The sequence below is a fragment of the Carcharhinus amblyrhynchos genome, chromosome 30, assembly GCF_965287045.1.
Source record: "Carcharhinus amblyrhynchos chromosome 30, sCarAmb.v2.hapA, whole genome shotgun sequence".
NCBI lineage: Eukaryota > Metazoa > Chordata > Chondrichthyes > Carcharhiniformes > Carcharhinidae > Carcharhinus > Carcharhinus amblyrhynchos.
In genome coordinates, this window is record NC_137353.1 from 13,251,376 (window position 1) to 13,269,817 (window position 18,442).

The 18,442-nt window shown below is 44.1% G+C and overlaps 1 protein-coding gene across 1 annotated transcript in view; it reads right to left on the bottom strand.

Annotated features, from left to right (window-relative positions):
* LOC145360025 (uncharacterized) overlaps nt 1-18,442 on the bottom strand; it is a 185,596-nt gene that overhangs the window by 102,463 nt on the left and 64,691 nt on the right. The window contains exons 3-5 of the mRNA XM_080214923.1: nt 9,534-9,659; nt 4,128-4,250; nt 1,557-1,679 (exon numbers count right to left, since the gene is read on the bottom strand). Of these exons, the coding sequence (XP_080071049.1) occupies nt 1,557-1,679; nt 4,128-4,250; nt 9,534-9,659 (372 nt within the window). The remainder of the gene's footprint in view (nt 1-1,556; nt 1,680-4,127; nt 4,251-9,533; nt 9,660-18,442) is intronic.

Genomic DNA, 18,442 nt, shown 5'->3' on the forward strand with positions numbered 1-18,442 from the left:
GTAGTCACTTTGTGATGTAAAAAACTCGACTGTCAGTTTGCATTCTGCAAGGTTCCAACAACAGTCAATTAAATAAAATACTCGATCAACTGTCAACTGAAAGGAACTCTTCTGCAGGTATTTTGCTGATGTATTTTTGATCATTTTAAAGCTCCCTCTCCACTATCCCCATCAAAAACTCTGAGGACAAGTACAGCGCAAGATTAGATACAGAGTAAAGATCCCACTGAAATGTCCCCATCAAACACTCCCAGGACAGGTACAGCATGGTGTTAGATACAGAGTAAAACTCAATCTATGCTGTCCCCATAAACACGGTAAGAAGTCTCACAACACCAGGTTAAAGTCCAACAGGTTTATTTGGTCATAAACACCACTAGCTTTCGGGGTTTGCCCCCTCGTCAGATGAGTGGGAGTTCACCTGACAAAGGGGCAAACCCCGAAAGCTCGTGGTGTTTACTACCAAATAAACCTGTTGGACTTTAACCTGGTGTTGTGAGACTTCTTACCGTGTTTACACAGTCCAACGCCGACATCTCCACATCACAACTCCCACCAAATACTTCCAGGACAGTACAGCATGATGTAAAGCTCAATCTATGCTACCCTTATCAAACACCTCCGTGGCAGGTATAACATGGGTTAGGTACAGAGGAAAGCTCCCCCGACACTCCCAGGAAAGGTACAACATGGAGATAGATACAACGCAAAGCTCCCTCTACACTGTTCTAATCAAACACTGCCAGGACAGGTACAGCACGGAGTTAGATACAGAGTAAAGCTCTATCTACACTATCCTCCATCAAATTCTCCCAGGACAAGTACATGGGGTTCGATATAGAATAAAGGTCCCTCTACACTGTCGTCCATCAAACACTGCCAGGACAGGTACAGCATGGTGTTAGAAATGGTGTAAAACTCCCTCTACATTGTCCCCATCAAACACTCCCAGGACAGATACAGCATGTGGTTAAGTACAGAGTAAAGCTCCTTCTACACTGTCCCCACGAAACACTCCCAGGACAGGCACAGTATGAGTTAGGTTCAAGATAAAGTTTCCTCTATGTTGTCTCATTCTTATTTTAACATTACAGCCAATAAATAAAGGAGACATTAAACTCCTAGGCCTGGGCTGGGTTCAATCCAGCCTCACCAGATAAAATAGCACAAACTGGACTAACTAGTTCTCAATAAAATATATTTATTGTGCCTTTCTTGCAGCTGCTTTTACAGTGCACTGTGTCATCATCCCTTAGTGACTCCTAAATACAGAAATGAGATTCTCCCCTCCATTTATAGAATGGCAACTTACAATGCTTCCTTGTGTGTACAGGGAAGTTATTACTATTAATGCTTCACCATTTCTGTCCTTCAGTACAGACTGTCCTTCAGTGGGATATCATTGAGGTTTTTGCAAGATGGGATGAATGGCCTTGCAATGAATTGTACTCAGGAGTCTATATGTCAGTGGGATTGGTCTGTTCATCCTTTATCCTGATATTTTTCTCACTGCTGATGGCTCTGTACCAGTATGAAGGATCAACAGGTTAACTTACGATAGCACTGCTTCCCATCGGCACCCAGTTCATAGCCTGAGTTACAGACACAGGAAAAGGATCCACGAGTGTTGAGGCATCCATGCGAACAATCAGCTAATCCAGTCTCGCACTCATCAATATCTGGGGTGATGGGAAGAGAGAGACAGAGACCTACAAATTACTGGCCTGGTTATGTACAGTAATAGCAATAATTCACCCATTAGCCCTGTGCTCAGTGACCTTGACTCAGACCCATTCCAGCAATGTCCCAGTTTTAAAATTCTCACCTTTGTGTTCAAATATATCATAACCTCACCTCTCCCACTTGATGTAGTCCTAAACTCTGGAAGCCTCTCCAATTCTCTGCCACAATGTTCTCCTTTAAGATACTCATTAAAACCTGCCTTTTTGACCGAGCATTTGGCCACAGACTGTTTGATGTTACCTGGGGAAGGTTGTGGTGGCACTCTTCTAGTGATCCAGAGGCCCAGGCTACACTCTGGAGAAAAGAGGTTCAAATCCTGCCATGACAGCTGATGGAATTCAATTAATAAATCTGGAATTGAAAGCTCATTTCAAATCTGGTGGCTATGAAACTACCATTGGCTGTTATAAAATCCTCATCTGAGTCACTAGGGGAATTTGCATGTGACTCCAGATTCACAACAATGTGGTTGACTCCTTACTGTCCTAGCAAGCCACTGAGCTCAAGGGCAATCAGAGATGGGTAGCAAATGTTGGACTTGTCAGTGACACACACATCCTATGAAAGGAAACTTATCCTTATTTGTCTTGGTGACATGTTTGCTTTGTTAACACTCCTGTGAACTTCACTGGGATGTGTTTAGAAATTCTATACGAATGCAAGTATTTCTAATATTGGTCATAGTAGCACTGGAAAAACATTGAATGAGACATTGATGGTCTGAATGTCTGAAATAATAAACATGTCTGAATAATAAATGAGGATGTTACTGTGGTACATCCATGATTTCCCAGGATGTGGACAAGGCTCCCTGACAGCCTAGTGATAATATTGCTAGACTATTAATCCAGAAACTCAGCTAATGTTCTGGGGACCCGGGTTCGAATCCTGCCTCAGCAGGTGATGGAATTTGAATTCAATACAAAATATCTGGAATTAAGAACCCAGTGATGACCGTGAAACCATTGTCGATTGTGGGGAAAACCCAACTGGTTCACCTGTGCCCTTCAGGGAAGGAAATCTGCTGTCCTTACACAGTCTGGCCTACATGTGACTCCAGAGCCACAGCAATGTGGTTAACTCTCAACTGCCCTTGGTCAACTAGGGATGGGCAATAAATACTGGCCAGCCAGCCATGTCCCACAAAGGAATAAGAAAAAAGGATCCTCGGGTCTCTCAAATCCAAATGATGGGAAATGATGGGATGTTTTCAAGGCGATTGATCCAAGCTAATTGTTCACATTGGGAAGGGTTCAAAAACTTGGAGATACCAATAAATTCACACTCTGAGGAAATGCATCCTTTAAACTGTGTGGATTTCCCCAAATTTTGTCCCAAGATTGCCCTTGAGAATGTGGTGGTGAGCCACCTTTTTGAATTGCTGTTGGCTGTGCGGTGAAGGCACTCTACACTGCTGATGGGGAAGGAGGTCCAGGAGTTAGGTCCAGTGATGATGAAGGCATGGTGATATACGTCCAAACCAGATTGGTATGGAGGGAACTTGAAGGTGGGTGATTATGTTCCCATGCACACATTGCCTTGTCATTCTGGGAGGTGGGAGGTTGTAGGTATGGGATGTTCTGCTTCACTCATTGGGAAGGTGATGTGTTGCCACTCGGAACTTACACTCCACAATGACCTTCTGTGCACAATTATAAAATACAAATTGTGTTGTGTGCTACAAAATGTAAACATTTCCAGGATTTGTGGCACTCATTTCCAAATCAGTTGCCAAGTTCCATGTGTGTGTTGAGTTTGTTGGAACAGGATATGTGTCTAGGTTGCACTGTACATGAGGGGCTAGATTGTTAGCTCCTCCTCATGTTCCACTGAGATTTTGATGCTGAGTGGGTTACAAGAACAGGAACACAAGAAACAGAAGCAGGAGAACATCACACCACACACTGAGCTTGTTCTGCCACTCTTGCTGTTGTTTCTAAGAGCAAGATGGCGCCAGAGCATGGCAACTTCTTGCAAGCTGTGCCCAGTGTACCTACAAATTCTATTTTTCACTCTCGTTTTATGCTTCTCAAACTTCATTCTAACTCTTTTAAACTCTGTAACAATGCTTTAATTCATTAAGTTGATCTTTCTCTACACCCTAGCTATGACTGTAACACTACATTCTGCACCCCCTCCTTTCCTTCTCTATGAATAGTGTGTTTTGTCTGAATAACGCACAAGTTACTTTTCACTGTAAACTAATACATGTGACAATAATTAATCAAACAAATCAAATTACTCAATACAGTTATGGTTGATCCATTCTCCCACCACTCCCCATATACTTTAATTCCCTTGAAAACCAAAAATCTGTCAATGCCACGGAAGGCCTGATAGAGCATGCTGTAGGGTGTAAGTACAAGTGATAACAAAACCTTTACCTTCACATCCTTTGACATCATTAGCCAATTCGTATCCTGGGTGACATTCACACTTGGCAACTCCATGGTAATTGCGGCACTTGTGCATACAGCCACCATTTTTATCTGTACATGGATTCTTCACTGTAGAGAAGTGAGTACACAATTAACGTAGGCTCCAACAGTTTATATTACTCGTAGTGCTTCTTTTGCACCTCCAGGATGCTCGATGGTTATTCTTGTTTGTAACCATGGTAACTATCCCTCAATGGCCAATCTTCATGTGTGGCCCTGTGCTGGGATAGCCTGTGGGCCAAAATCCAGCCTGTGCACATCCAGCAATCCTTCCAGCAGGTGTCCCTAGAGAGCTGTCAAGACTGAGAACATCCTTTTGCAATCATAGAAACCCTACAGTGCAGAAAGAGGCCATCTGGCCCATTGAGTCCGCACCAACCACAATCCCACTCAGGCCCAACCCCCACATCCCTACATATTTACCCGCTAATCCCTCCAACCTTTGCATCTCAGGACACTAAGGGGCACTTTTAGCACGGCCAATCAACCTAACCTATATATCTTTGGATTGTGGGAAGAAACTGGAACATACGGAGGAAACCCATGCAGACATGAGGAGAATGTACAAATTCCACACAGACAGTGACCCAAGCTGGGAATCGAACCTGGGTCGCTGGAGCTGTGAAGCAGCAGTGCTAACCACTGTGTTACCATGCCGCCCCAACGTAGAAGCTTGTTGTAGAATCACATCACTGCATTGTTCTAATCAGACCCATATCCTAACTTGAGAATGAATAGCAAGTTTGAACGACCAGGCTTCTTGGTAACACATTACTCCCGTGGCGGTAATGAAAGTAGATCGTAGAATCAAAGGAGCAGATTTTCCCCAGGCTCCATTTTTGGGCTCAGACCTGACACCATGGGTGGGATTTTACGGCCTCGCTCAAGCGAGACTGAAAATTCCAAGGTCAGTGGACATTTCCGTTGTCCATTCCTCGCCTGCTCCGATTCTGTGGCGGATGAGGTGGTAGAATTCTGGCATACGTGGGGATCATTCACCTGAACCAAGCCATCCAAGGACCTATGTAAGTTAGTCTTCAAGCTTTCTCAGCACCATGGAGAAGGCAGTGGCGTAGTGGTATTGTTGCTAGACCAGTAATCTAGAGACCCAGGGTAAGACCAGGGTTCAAATCTCACCAAAGTGAAATCTAAATTCAATAAAAACCATGGAGTTAAAATCTAAAGATGGCCATGAAGCCTAGTGATGACCTGTGACCATGGATTTTGACAATTGTCAGAAAAACCCATCTGGTTCATTGATGCCCTAAGCTGTTCAGAATGAAATTAGTCGTCCTTACCTGGTCTGGCCTACACGTGACTCTAGATCTACAGCAATGTGGTTGATTCTTAACTGCCCTCAGGAATGGGTAATAAACGCTGGCCCAGTCAGCGACACCAACATCCCATCAACTAATAAAACGGACTATGCCTGAGCCGGACCAGGTAAGGACGGCAGATTTCCCTCCCTAAAGGACATCAGTGAACTAGATGGGCTTTTCTGACATTCATTTCATTGTCATCACTAGATTCTTAATTCCAGATTTTTTTATTGAATTCAAGTTCCATCATCTGCCATGGTTACATTCAAACTCAGGCCCCCAGAACATTAGTTGAGTTTCTGGATCAATAGTCCAGCAAAAATACCACTAAGCCATCATCTCCCCTGAGAAGGATAGGTCCTGGATGCCTAAAATAGGATTCCGATGGGTATATAGGTGAAACCACTGTCTGTGTAAATTGGCCGCAGGCCGTCCAGCTGCGAATGGAATGCTTTGCAGCCGGAGAAATGGTGAAACACATATCTAGTTCAACTCTACGGACATTTACAAAACAGGAGGCCATTCAGCCCATTGTGCGTGTACTGGCTCTCTGAAAGAACCTTCCACTTAGTCCTAGTCCCCTGTCCTGTTTCATATTCTTTTAAATATGCAAATATTTCTCTATTTCCCTTTTAGATATTGTCTTCCCTGATGTTTCTAGATCAATGATTTATGATCTATGATCAAGAAGGCGGATGGGATGCTGGCCTTTATAGCGAGGGGGATAGAATATAAAATTAGGGAGGTCTTGCTGCAACTGTACAGGGTACAGGTGAGGCCGCAGCTGGAGTACTGTGTGCAGTTTTGGTCGCCGCACTTGCACAAGGATATTTTGGCCTTGAAGGGAGTGCAGAGGAGGTTCACTAGGCTGATACCAGAGATGACGGGGTTAGACTATGAAGTGAGACTAAATAGACTGGGTCTGTACTTGTTGGAGTTTAGAAGGATGAGGGGGAATCTTATAGAGACATATAAGATAATGAAAGGGATGGATAGGGTAGAGGTAGAGAGATTCTTCCCGCTTAGAAAGGATAGCAGGACTAGAGGGCACAGAGTTGAGGAACTTCTTCACTCAAAGGGTGGTGAATCTCTGGAATTCTCTGCCCATTGAAGTGGTGGAGGCTACCTCGCTAAATATATTTAAGACACGGGTAGATAGGTTTTTGACAGACAAGGGAATTAAGGGTTATGAGGAGAAAGCGGGAAAGTGGAACTGATCCACTTCAGATCAGCCGTGATCTTATTGAATGGCAGGGCAGACTCGAAGGGCTAGATGGCCTACTCCTGCTCCTATTTCTTATGTTCTTATGTTCTAGTTGAGCATTTTATGCCTTAGCCCCCTTTATAAATCTATTTCTCCTGGACTCCCAGTTTGCTTTTTGAGGGTGACATAGTAACTAGCCCTGCTGCCTCACATCTCTAGGGACGTGAGTCCCATTCCACTGTCTATGTGAAGTTTGCACATTCTCCCTGTGTCTGTGTGGGTTTCCCCTGGGTGCTCCAGTTTCCTCCCGCAGTCCAAAGATGTGCGGGTTAAGTTGATTGGCCATGCTAAATTGCCTCTTAGTGTCCTGAGGTGTGTAGGTTAGGCAGATTAGCAGGTTAAATGTGTGGGGTTGTGAGGATCAGGCCTGGGGTGGGATTGTGGCCAGTGCAGATTTGATGGGCCATATGGCCTCCTTCTCCATGTAGGGTTTCTATGAAGTTCTATTCTATGATGATGATCCTAAAATTCTACCTCTGACTGGCAACCTGAGCAAGAGCCAATGTTATTCTTCTGGAAATGGGCAATTGTGGCACTGCCAGGCCAAACCTGTCCCATTCTCTTTTCAAATCCCCATTATATTCTCATTTGTAAAGGTAATTTTTATGACTACAGTTCATTTTGTTTATTGTTTAAGATTTGAATGACTTTACTTAATCAACCCTTAAAAAAATCACTTGACCTTTCCCACTGAATGAATATAAAGGATAGTTTATTTGTTCTGGTAACTCAGTGTATCAATAAAAGAATGTTGGAATTTTTACCGCACAGAAAGATGCCCTTTTTTTTAGAAAAATCCAAATGTACAGCTGTGGCCCAGTTCCCTCAACATAGCCTTGTATTTTTACTTCCTTCAGACGTTTATCCACTTTAACCCCTAGCTACCAACTCACTAACTAAAACTCAGCTCCAGTAAAACTCCCAAATCCTTTTTGTCTTTTTATATGTTATGGAATTAGAGAATCCAACAGTGCAGAAGGAGGCCATTTGGCCCATTGAGTCCGCACTAACTACAACCCCACCCAGATCCTATCCCCATAAACCCATGTATTTACTCTAGCTAATCCCCCTGTCGCCAAAGAGAAATTCAGCATGGCCAATCCCTCTAACCCGCACATCTTTGGACTGTGGGTGGAAACCAGAGCACCCAGAAGAAACCCACGCAGACATAGGGAGAGTGCGCAAACTCCACACAGACAGTGTTCCGAGGCCGGAATCGAACCCAGGTCCTGGCATTGTGAAGCAGCAGTATTAACCAATGTGCCACCATGCCGCTCTCTCTGTTTATCCCACTCTGCAACACCTCAACCATTTCTTGTAGATACAGTCACTCTCGGACTAAAGAATATTTTCCTTATTTCCCTATGGTTGTGTGAGTAATTAGCTTGGATTTATATTACGGATTGCGGAGCCAACACGGATATGGAGTTAAGTCACAGGTCAGCCATGATCTCACTGAATGATGGAACATGTTTGAGGGGCTGAATGGCCTGCTCCTGTTCTCCTCTTTTCAATTCTTTCTTCTTCTTTTCAAATCTTAATTGGCTGCGAGATTTGCAAGTGTTATCCCTGTTGCCGACTGGGGGCAGTATGGTGGCACAGTGGTTAGTATTGCTGCCTCACAGTGCCAGGGACCTGGGTTCAATTCTGGCCTTGGGTGATTATGTGGAGTTTCCACATTCTCCCCGTGTATGCGTGGGTTTCCTCTGGGTGCTGTGGTTTCCTCCCACAGTCCAAAGATGTGTGGGTTCGGTGGATTGGCCATGATAAATTGCCCCTTAGTGTCCAAAGATGTATAGGTTATGGGAATTAGCAGAGTAAATGTGTGGGGCGATGGGGAAAGGGCCTGGATACGATGCTGTCTTGGGGGTTGGTGCAGACCCAATGGGCTGAATGGCCTTCCTCTGCACTGTATGGATTATATGGATCTATGACTGGGGAGTGAATGCAAACAATATTTTGGAGGTGTAACTATTCCAGCATGCATAGCAATACTGAAAGCCCTCTATTGAAGCTATGAGTGGAATATATTGTCCTCCCCAATACCGAGTTTGGTGGTGGGTGTCATTTAACCAGGCAGGAGGGTGTGGGGACGCTGCCACCTTCCCACCTCCACCCTATGAAGCCCCTTAGGAGCCTTCAATTGGGCACTCAGCAAGTAAGACTTCCTCACCCATCCCCTCCCCTGGGACTTGGGGAATGTCTGGCACTGACCTGTCAAATGCCTGAGTGGCTCTCCAGCCTGTGGCCAAGGATCCCATCACCTCCATCAAATCCAGCACATAAGAACAGAATTTATCATTGACATATTTGCAAATACTTCATTCGATGTTTTAAACAGATTAATGGCACTGTTAGCTTTTGCGAAGATTCATTTGACTTCCCCTTTCATTTTCCTGCCCGTCTTAAGGTCAGGATGAACCTGCAGAGGGGGCAAGAGAGCAGCAGAAACATGGGATGGGACCGGGGCTTACACTTTAATGTTTGCTTGGCTATTATTGAAATTGATTAAAGATGTTAGTAATTATGTTTCTGATAGTTAACTAATAAAGACCTCCACATTGCAAAATAGAGTCAATTAACAGAAAACCAGATATTATAGAAATTTCTGGATTGTATGCTCATGAACTGTGTTGTCTGGTTGGCCAAGGAGTGGGTGACAATCTTAGTGAGATCTCCTCACAGCATATAAGGTTCTGGTACATGTCCACGTACAGCAGGATAAGCAGATAGTTACCTCCCTCTCATCACACTCTGGCTGGTACTCACATGTGCAGTGCTTTCCATCTTCCTTCAGCTGGTAGTTGTGTCGACACCTACACTGGTAGTGTGCTAACGACAGCTGAACACAGTCATGCTCACAACCTCCATTACCAATTGAGCAGGAGTTGACACCTAGGAAATGAATAAAGTTATTGTCAAATATGCCTATCACAAGAAATACACAGGACATTGAGTCAATTTTGTACATGACACATTGGTGACTATAATCCCTAATTGCTCAACTCTGTTATCTAAGAGTTATTCTGTCGCTTCTTGTCTTCTTCCTTGTTTTTCCTCTTATTCTTCTTTTAGGTTTTCTCTTTCCCTTATCTACTTGTCTGTCTTCATTTCTTGATTCCTTTTAAAAGGCAGGAGCTTGAATACAATTCTGTCTCTGCAGACAGCCCACAGCACCTCATGGATTCCTAATTTTAACCTTTTAGATCTGTTCTAAATCTATCCCATCTATCACTGTGACAGTGATGGATAGTATCCTCAGTTGAGGACAGGACTTTGTCTCCACAGGGTTGTGCAGTGGTCACCCGTACCAACACTGATATGGGTAGTTTCACCTATGGGCTTTTCCAACACTTTCAAGGTTGCTTTATCAAAGAACTTCTAACAGATTTGTTCAAGACAATTTCCCTTTCGCAAAGCCATGTTGGGCCCACCTGATCAAATCATGATTATCTAGATATCCTCCTTAATAATAGATTCTAGCACTTTCCCTATGACAGATGTCAAGCTCATTAGCCTATAGTTTCCTGCTTTCTGTCTCTCTCCTTTTCTGAATAAGTGTGTTACATTGGAACGGCACGGTGGCACAGTGGTTAGAACTAGTGCCTCGCAGCACCAGGGACACGGGTTCAATTCCAGCCTTGGGTGACATTCTATGTGGAGTTTGCACATTTTCCCTGTGTCTGTATGGGTTTGTCCTGGCTGCTCCGGTTTCCACCTACCGTCCAAAGATGTGCAGGTTAGCTGCATTGGCCATGCTGAATTACCCCTTAGTGTTTGGGGGATTAGCAGGATAAATATGTGGGATTATGGGAAATGGCCTGGATGGGATTGTTGTCACTGCAGGCTTGATGGACTAAACGGCCTCCTTCTGCATTGTAGGGATTCTATGATTAGCTATTTTCCAGTCTACAGGAATTTCTCCAGAATCTAAAGAATTTTGTTCCTTGGTGCATTACCAGCGCATCTGCTATCTCTGCCATCCCTTCTTTCAAGATCCTAGGGGGCTTATCAGTGTTTAGTTTTCCTAACACCCTCCCCTGGTGATAGTTATAGAGTCATAGAGGTTTACAGCATGGAAAAAGGCCCTTCGGCCCAACTTGTCCATGCCGCCCTTTTTTTTAAACCCCTAAGCTAATCCCAATTGCCTGCATTTGGCCCATATCCCTCTACATCCATCTTATCCATGTAACTATCTAAATGCTTCTTAAAAGACAAAATTGTACCTGCCTCTACCACTACCTCTGGCAGCTTGTTCCAGCCACTCAACACCTTCTGTGTGAAAAAATTGTGCCAATGGACACTTTTGTATCTCTCTAGTTTTATTTAGTTTTGTATCCCTCTAGTTTTAGACTACCCTACTTTGGGAAAAGATATTGACTATCTAGCTGACCTATGCCCCTCGTTATTTTATAGACCTCTATAAGGTCACCCTTCAGCCTCCTACGCTCCAGAGGGAAAAGTCCCAGTCTATCCAGCTTCTCCTTATAACTCAAACCATCAAGTCCCAGTAGCATCCTAGTAAATCTTTTCTGCACTAGTTTAATAATATCCTTTCTATAACAGAGTGACCAGAACTGCACACAGTATTCCAAGTGTGGCCTTACCAATGTCTTACACAACTTCAACAAGACATCCCAACTCCTGTATGCAATGTTCTGACCAATGAAACCAAGCATGCCGAATGCCTTCTTCACCATTCTGTCCACCTGTGACACCACTTTCAAGGAGCTATGAACATGTAGCCCTAAACCTCTTTGTTCTGTAACTCTCCCCAATGCCCTACCATTAACTGAGTAAGTCCTACCCTGGTTCAATCTACCAAAATGCAGCACCTCGCATTTGTATAAATTAAACTCCATCTGCCATTCGTCAGCCCACTGGCTCAATTGATCAAGATGCAATTGCAATCAGAGATAACTTTCTTCACTGTCCACTATGCCACCAACCTAGGTGTCATCTGCAAACTTAATAACCATGCCCCCTATATTCTCATCCGAATTATTAATATAAATGACAAATAACAGTGGACCCAGCACTGATCCCTAAGGCACAATAGTGATTGTAATTGTATTAAATTTGGTGCTCCCTATCATCACCCGATTTGGGAGGTTTTCTAAGTCTCTATCTTGAAGTCAGACACAAAATACCTGATAAGCGTTGCACCATTTCTCTGTTTTCCATTATCGATTCCCTAAATTCACTCTCTCAGAGGACCAACACTTGCTTTAGTTACTCTTTTCTTATTCAAATAATTATAGAAACGTTTACAATTTGGGCAGAGTTTTAGCCATCTATGGGTTGCTTTATGCTTGTTAGTTTGATAGCGGTAAGTCATAACTCAGGATGTAGCATTTGCATTTATGTGACAGAGGGTTGTGATACAGGCATAACCACAGCGGGTGGTGATAGTGAAAGGCATCACCAAGCAGGGGAACTGGTGGGCCCTTGCGGGAGCAGTTTCTTTGGCAAAAGCTTCTAATGTTGGCTGGAGAAATGGGAAGGTGAATTAGGGCAGCATTCAGCTATGGAGACCTAGTCAGACTGACTGGGCAGCACACCTGAGTCCGAGAAACACCAAGAGAAAGATTCCCTTTGTGTCTGGGAGACAAGGTAATCTGGATCACAGGCTCTTGGGAAATTAGCAATAAGAGTTCAACCAACTGAATTCTGCTAATGAAAGACTGTCAATGGTGTCCTGATGGATCTGGAGCAGTGGCCGTGAACATCCATTGTAAATAGGCTGTTCATCTAACCAAAGCTTTTCCATTGATATTGATGAAGATTTATGAGATTGCCTCCCTTTTCAATAAAAATATCTGGAATTAAAATGACCATGAAACCATTGTCAATTGTCAAAAAAAATCTGTCTCGTTCACTGATGTCCTTTAGGGAAGGAAATCTGCCGTCCTTACCCAGTCTGGCCAACATGTGACTCCAGAGCCACAGCAATACTCTCAGCTGCCCTCTGAAATGGGTAGTACGCCACTCAGATATATCGATTGCTGCAAAGTCTCGGCACTGTGGGGCTGCAGCGTTTCAAGAATGCAGCTCACCATCACCTTCTCAAGGGCAACTAGGGATGGTCAATAAATGTTGGCCAGCCAGCGATGCCCATGTCCCAAGAATGTATTAAAAAAATTGAGGCCAGTGGAAAAGAAGAACCCCTACTTTATCATCTTCATGCAGTTTGTGTACTTAAATTGCATGTAATACAAACTGCAGAGACTTCAACACAAGATTCATAGTCAGCATTGCAGTGCAGTACAAAAGGCACACTGCCCTGTCAGACGTGCCAAGTTTCAGATGAGATATTAAACCACATTTGAGAAGGGCAATATTTATCTCTCAACCAACATCAACAGAAAGAGATTATCTAGTCATTATCATGTTTTTGTTTGTGGGAGCGTGCTGTTGCTGTCTTTCCTACATTACAGCAGCGGCTACATTTCCAAACTACTTTATTGGCTGTAAAACGCTTGGGGGATATCTGGATATTATGAAAATTGCAAAATAAATGTAAGTTCATTCATTCTGAACTCTCCTGCCCTTTGTCTTTAACTAACAACTTTTCATTTTTAAGTCTCCAAGATCACATTCTTGTGTAATTTGGGATTTTCCACACAGCATGGAAAATTGCTCTCCAGACACTCCCACTCACTCTCCAAATGCTGGATGTCTGAATTAATGGTGTAGTTACAGATTCAGCCTTCATCTTATTGTTCAACTCCTGTTCCATGTAAAGACAGGGGGATTTCTACAAATGCTTTCTACAGAAACTTTGATTTCTCCTTCCCTGGTAACTAAATACCCCACTAAAATGGATACACTTCCCCAAGCGGAATTTCATTTGATAACAGGCCCCCATTCCTTATGGTGCCTCTTAGTTCATTCTTCACATCTCTGAGGACTTTCCAAACTGCATAGTACTGCAATTGGACCAGTGATTCCTTCTGTGCAGCGTGACATTGAACTGAGACATCCCAAAGTGTTTCACATACAGGAGATCTATTTTTGCACAACTGTGACAGTGATTTTTGCATCTTTCCCAACTTCAGTGGAAATAAAAATGAGGAGTGAAGTGAATCTGGCTGCTGATGCGACTGACATCTGTTTTATCTTATTGTATCAAACAAACATTTCAAGCAGAGCAGAATCCGAGAGTTTTGCTGCTGTTGTTTGACCAGGACATCATGGGGAACTCCCTACGTTCCTCTTTGAATAATGCCGTGCGACTCTTCCTAACTACCTTGACAGTCAGATGAAGCCCCAGTTTAATGTCTTGCAGCTTATTTGAGAGGTGGCAGCTGGCTCAGGCCCGCACTGATGTGTAGGCCGAGATTATGTGCCCATACTTGGGCTGACATGACAAACTGGCCTCTCAGGTGGACATACAAAATAACTCGGCACTATTTGGAAGAAGACCAGAGAAGTTCTCCCAGGAGTCCAGGCCAACACTTATCCCTGTACCAGCATCACTAAAAAACAGATAATATGGTCATTTACTTCAATGTTATTTGTAGGATCATACTGTGCACAACTCTTGTTAAGAAAGCCCACCAATACCTCATAGAATCATAGCACCCTACAGTACAGAAAGAGGCCCTTCGGCCCATCGAGTCTGCAATCCCATCTAGGCCCTACTCCCTTATCCCTACGTATTTTACTCACTAATCCAAGCATCTCAGGACACTAAGGGGCAATTTTAGTGCGGCCAATAAACCTAACCTGCACATCTTTGGACCGTGGGAGGAAACTGGAACACCCGGAGGAAATGCACGCAGACACAAGGAGAATGTTCAAACTCCATACAGACAGTGACCTGAGCCGGGAATCGAACCCAGGTCCCTGGAGCTGTGAAGCAGCAGTGCTAACCAATGTGCTACCATGCCACCTCTACTTCCTCAGAAGGCTAAAGAATTTCGGTATGTCCATAACAAATGGACCATAGAAAGCATTCTTTCTGATTGTATCACAGTTTGGTATGGCTTCTGTTCTGTTCAAGAAACTACAAAGGGGTGTGAACATAGCCCAGTCCATCATGCAAGCCAGCATCCCATCCGTTGACTCCATCTACACTTCCCGCTGCCTCAGGAAAGCAGCCAGCATAATCAAGGACACCACGCACCCTGGACATACTGTCTTCCACATTCTTCTGTCGGGACAAAGGTACAAAACTCTGAGGTTTCGTACCAACCAATTCGAGAACAGCTTCTTCCCTGCTGCCATCAGACCTTTGAATGGTCCTATCACACATTGAGCTGATCTTTCTCCTCACCCTATCAGTAACTGTAACACTATATTCTGCACCCTCTCCTGTTCTTCTCCCCTATATACTCTATGAACAATATGGTTGATCTGTAACAGTGTGCAAGGGACAATACTTTTCACTGTATCCCAATACATGTGTCAATAATAAATCAAATCAAATCAGTTCAAAACTGGCTGCTGCATTTGCTGGATTCCCGCACAAATCCACTTCAAAAGTATTTGATTGGCTGCAAAGTGCTTTTGGGAAATCCTGAGGTCATAAAAGGTGCTATATATGCATTTAAATTCTTCCTTCTTTCTAAGAACTTATATTTAGCACTACACGGAATTCCACCTCTCAAAAACCTAAGGGCATCATCAAAACTTCAGTGAAATAAGTGTCAGGCTCTTTTATTCTGACACAGGTACCAATCTTTAGCCAATTCAGTTCACTCCACATGATATCAAAAAAGGGCTGAAGGCACTGGATACTGCAAAAGCTATGGGTGCTGACAATATTCCAACAGTAATACTGAAGAGCTGCACTCCAGAACTTGCTGTGCCCCTAGCCAAAGTGTTTCATTACAGTTACAACACTGGCACCTACCTGGCAATGTGAAAAATTGCCCAGGTATATCTCATCTGCAAAATTCAGGACAAATCCAACCCAGCCAATTACCACCTCATCAGCCTACTCTCCATCATCAGTAAAGTTATGGAAGGAGCCATCGACAGTGATATCACGCAGTATTTGCTGATCAATAAGCCATTCCCTGATGCTCAGTTTGGATTCTGCCAGGGTCACTCAACTCCTGGTCTCATTACAGCCCTGGTTCAAACATGGACAAAACAGCTGAACTCCAGAAATGAAGAAAGAGTGACTGTCCTTGAGATCAAGGCAACATTTGTCCAAGTGTGAAACCAAGGAGCCCTCGCAAAACTGGGATCAATAGGAATCAGGAGGAAAACTCTCTTCTTACTGGAGTCATTATTAACACAAAGGAAGATGGTTGTAGTTGTTGGAGGTCAACCATGTCAGTGCCAGGACATCACTGCAGGAGTTCCTCAAGGTAATGCCCCAGCCTCAATCATAAGGCCTCAGATGCTTCATCACTGACCTTTCTTCCATCATAAGGTCAGAAATGGGGACGTTTATTTATGATTGCACAATGTTCAGCACCATTTGTGACTCCTCAGATATTGAAATAGCCCATGTCCAAATGCAGCAAGACCTGGACAATATCCAGGTTTGTGCTGACAGCTGGCAAGAAGGATTTGTGCCAGACATGTGCCAGACAATGACCATCTCCAACAAGAGAGGATCTAACCATCGGCCCCTGACATTCAATGAATTCCCCCAATATCAACATCCTGGGAGTTACTATTGACAGAAACGGAACTGGATACAAATATTATGGCTTCAAGAGCAGGTCAGAGGCTGGGAATGCCACAACAAGTAACTCAACTGCCTGTCCATCATTTGCATGGTGCAAAAAGCTCTTTAATAGATCATGTTCTGTAACCCTCCCAACAAATACATTCCAATAAAGTCCCAGAGGTACTGCGTCCCACTGAAAAGGAAACGCACAATGAAGAAAGTGTTGAATGACTATCTACATTGAAAGAAATTCCTGCAGTTTGAGCAGGACAATCATTATTGTTTCTTTGGAATATTTTTTATTCTTCTCTTTGTCCATCTGATTTATTCACGGTTGAGGTATTACATAAAACTTTGTCAGTTGTGGCAATTGAAGTCTGTGGACCCTCTGCAGCTATTCAAATCTTCACAGGAGCTGAACAAGCTTCATTCTTTCAAGCAAGGGCAGCCAGCCATCCAGTCTTTCCACAAAGTACCAAGGAGAAGGGAAGACAAGGAAAATCCGTATTCGTCACCTTGATACTGTGTACCAGAGGCAGACATTTGTGTCTGAGGAAGTCAATGCTTCACAAGGAGAATATTCTGAAAAGTATATGTCCCAAACATTCTCAAAGAGAGCCAAGAACACAGTCAGAGATTGACATCCATGGTGCAGGAGGCTTTGGGGGGAGGTGTAGGATAAAGACTGACGGGGGGGGTAAAGGGTTAACTCTAATGATAGTTACTGAGCATGTGTAGCTGTGTAACAGCGGAGATGAGTATGAAATATCTCAGAGAATAGCTCCAGCTATGTCTTGGCCTTATTTGACCTTTGTAAGTAGTCAGAATATAAATTTAGTTTAGTTTATTTATTAGTATCACAATTAGGCTTATATTTACACTGCAATGAAGTTACTGTGAAAATCCCCCAGTTGCCACACTCCAGTGCCTGCTTGAACACACTGAGGGAGAATTTAGCATGGCCAATGCACCGAACCAGCATATCTTTCAGACTGTGGGAGGAAACCCACGCAGGCACGGGGAGAATGTGCAAACTCCACATAGTGGAGTGATCCAAGCCGGGAATCAAACCCAAGCCCTTAGCGCTTGAGGCAGCAGTGCTAACCACTGTGCCACCATGCTGCCCAGAAAAATGGCTTTGAACAAAACACCTCCTCTTACCTTCAGCAAGGTCTGTTCTAAAGTAACAAGCCAGCAAAGCCCAAGGTAAATCCACAATGATAGAATTCTAAGGCAGGAACAAGCATTGCATACCATACCATGATCCTGTCCTAGCGCAGGAATGAGCATTACGTTCTGTACCATGATCACGTCCTGGGGCAGAAACGAGCATTACATATTGTACCATGATCCTGTCCTGGGGCAGAAACAAGCATTACATACCATACCATGATCCTGTCCTAGCGCAGGAATGAGCATTACGTACTGTCCATTACCCTATGAGGATGTGTCTAGGGTGGTGGATAGAGGAGAGCCGGTGGATGTGGTCTTTCTGGATTTTCAGAAGGCGTTTGACAAGGTACCTCACAAGAGGTTATTGCAGAAGGTCAGGGGACATGGAGTTGGGGGTAGGGTGTTAGCGTGGATAGAGGATTGGTTGTCAAATAGGAGGCAGAGAGTGGGGGTCAATGGGTGCTATTCGGATTGGCGGTTGGTGACTAGTGGGGTGCCCCAGGGGTCGGTGCTGGGGCCTCAGCTATTTACCATTTATATAGATGATCTGGAGGAGGGAACCGAGTGCAGGGTGTCGAAATTTGCTGATGACACCAAGATTGGGGGAAAGGCAAATTGTGCGGAGGGTGTGGAGAGTCTGCAGAAGGATCTAGATAGGCTGGGCGAATGGGCCAGGAAATGGCAAATGGAATTTAATGTTGGCAAGTGTGAGGTGGTCCACTTTGGTAGGAAGAATGGTAGGAAGGACTATTACTTACGTGGCGAAAAACTGCAGCAGGCGACGGTGCAGAGGGACCTCGGGGTCCTTGTGCATGAGTTGCAAAAACCCAGCTTGCAGGTGCAGCAGGTGGTCAGGAAGGCGAATGGGATGCTGGCC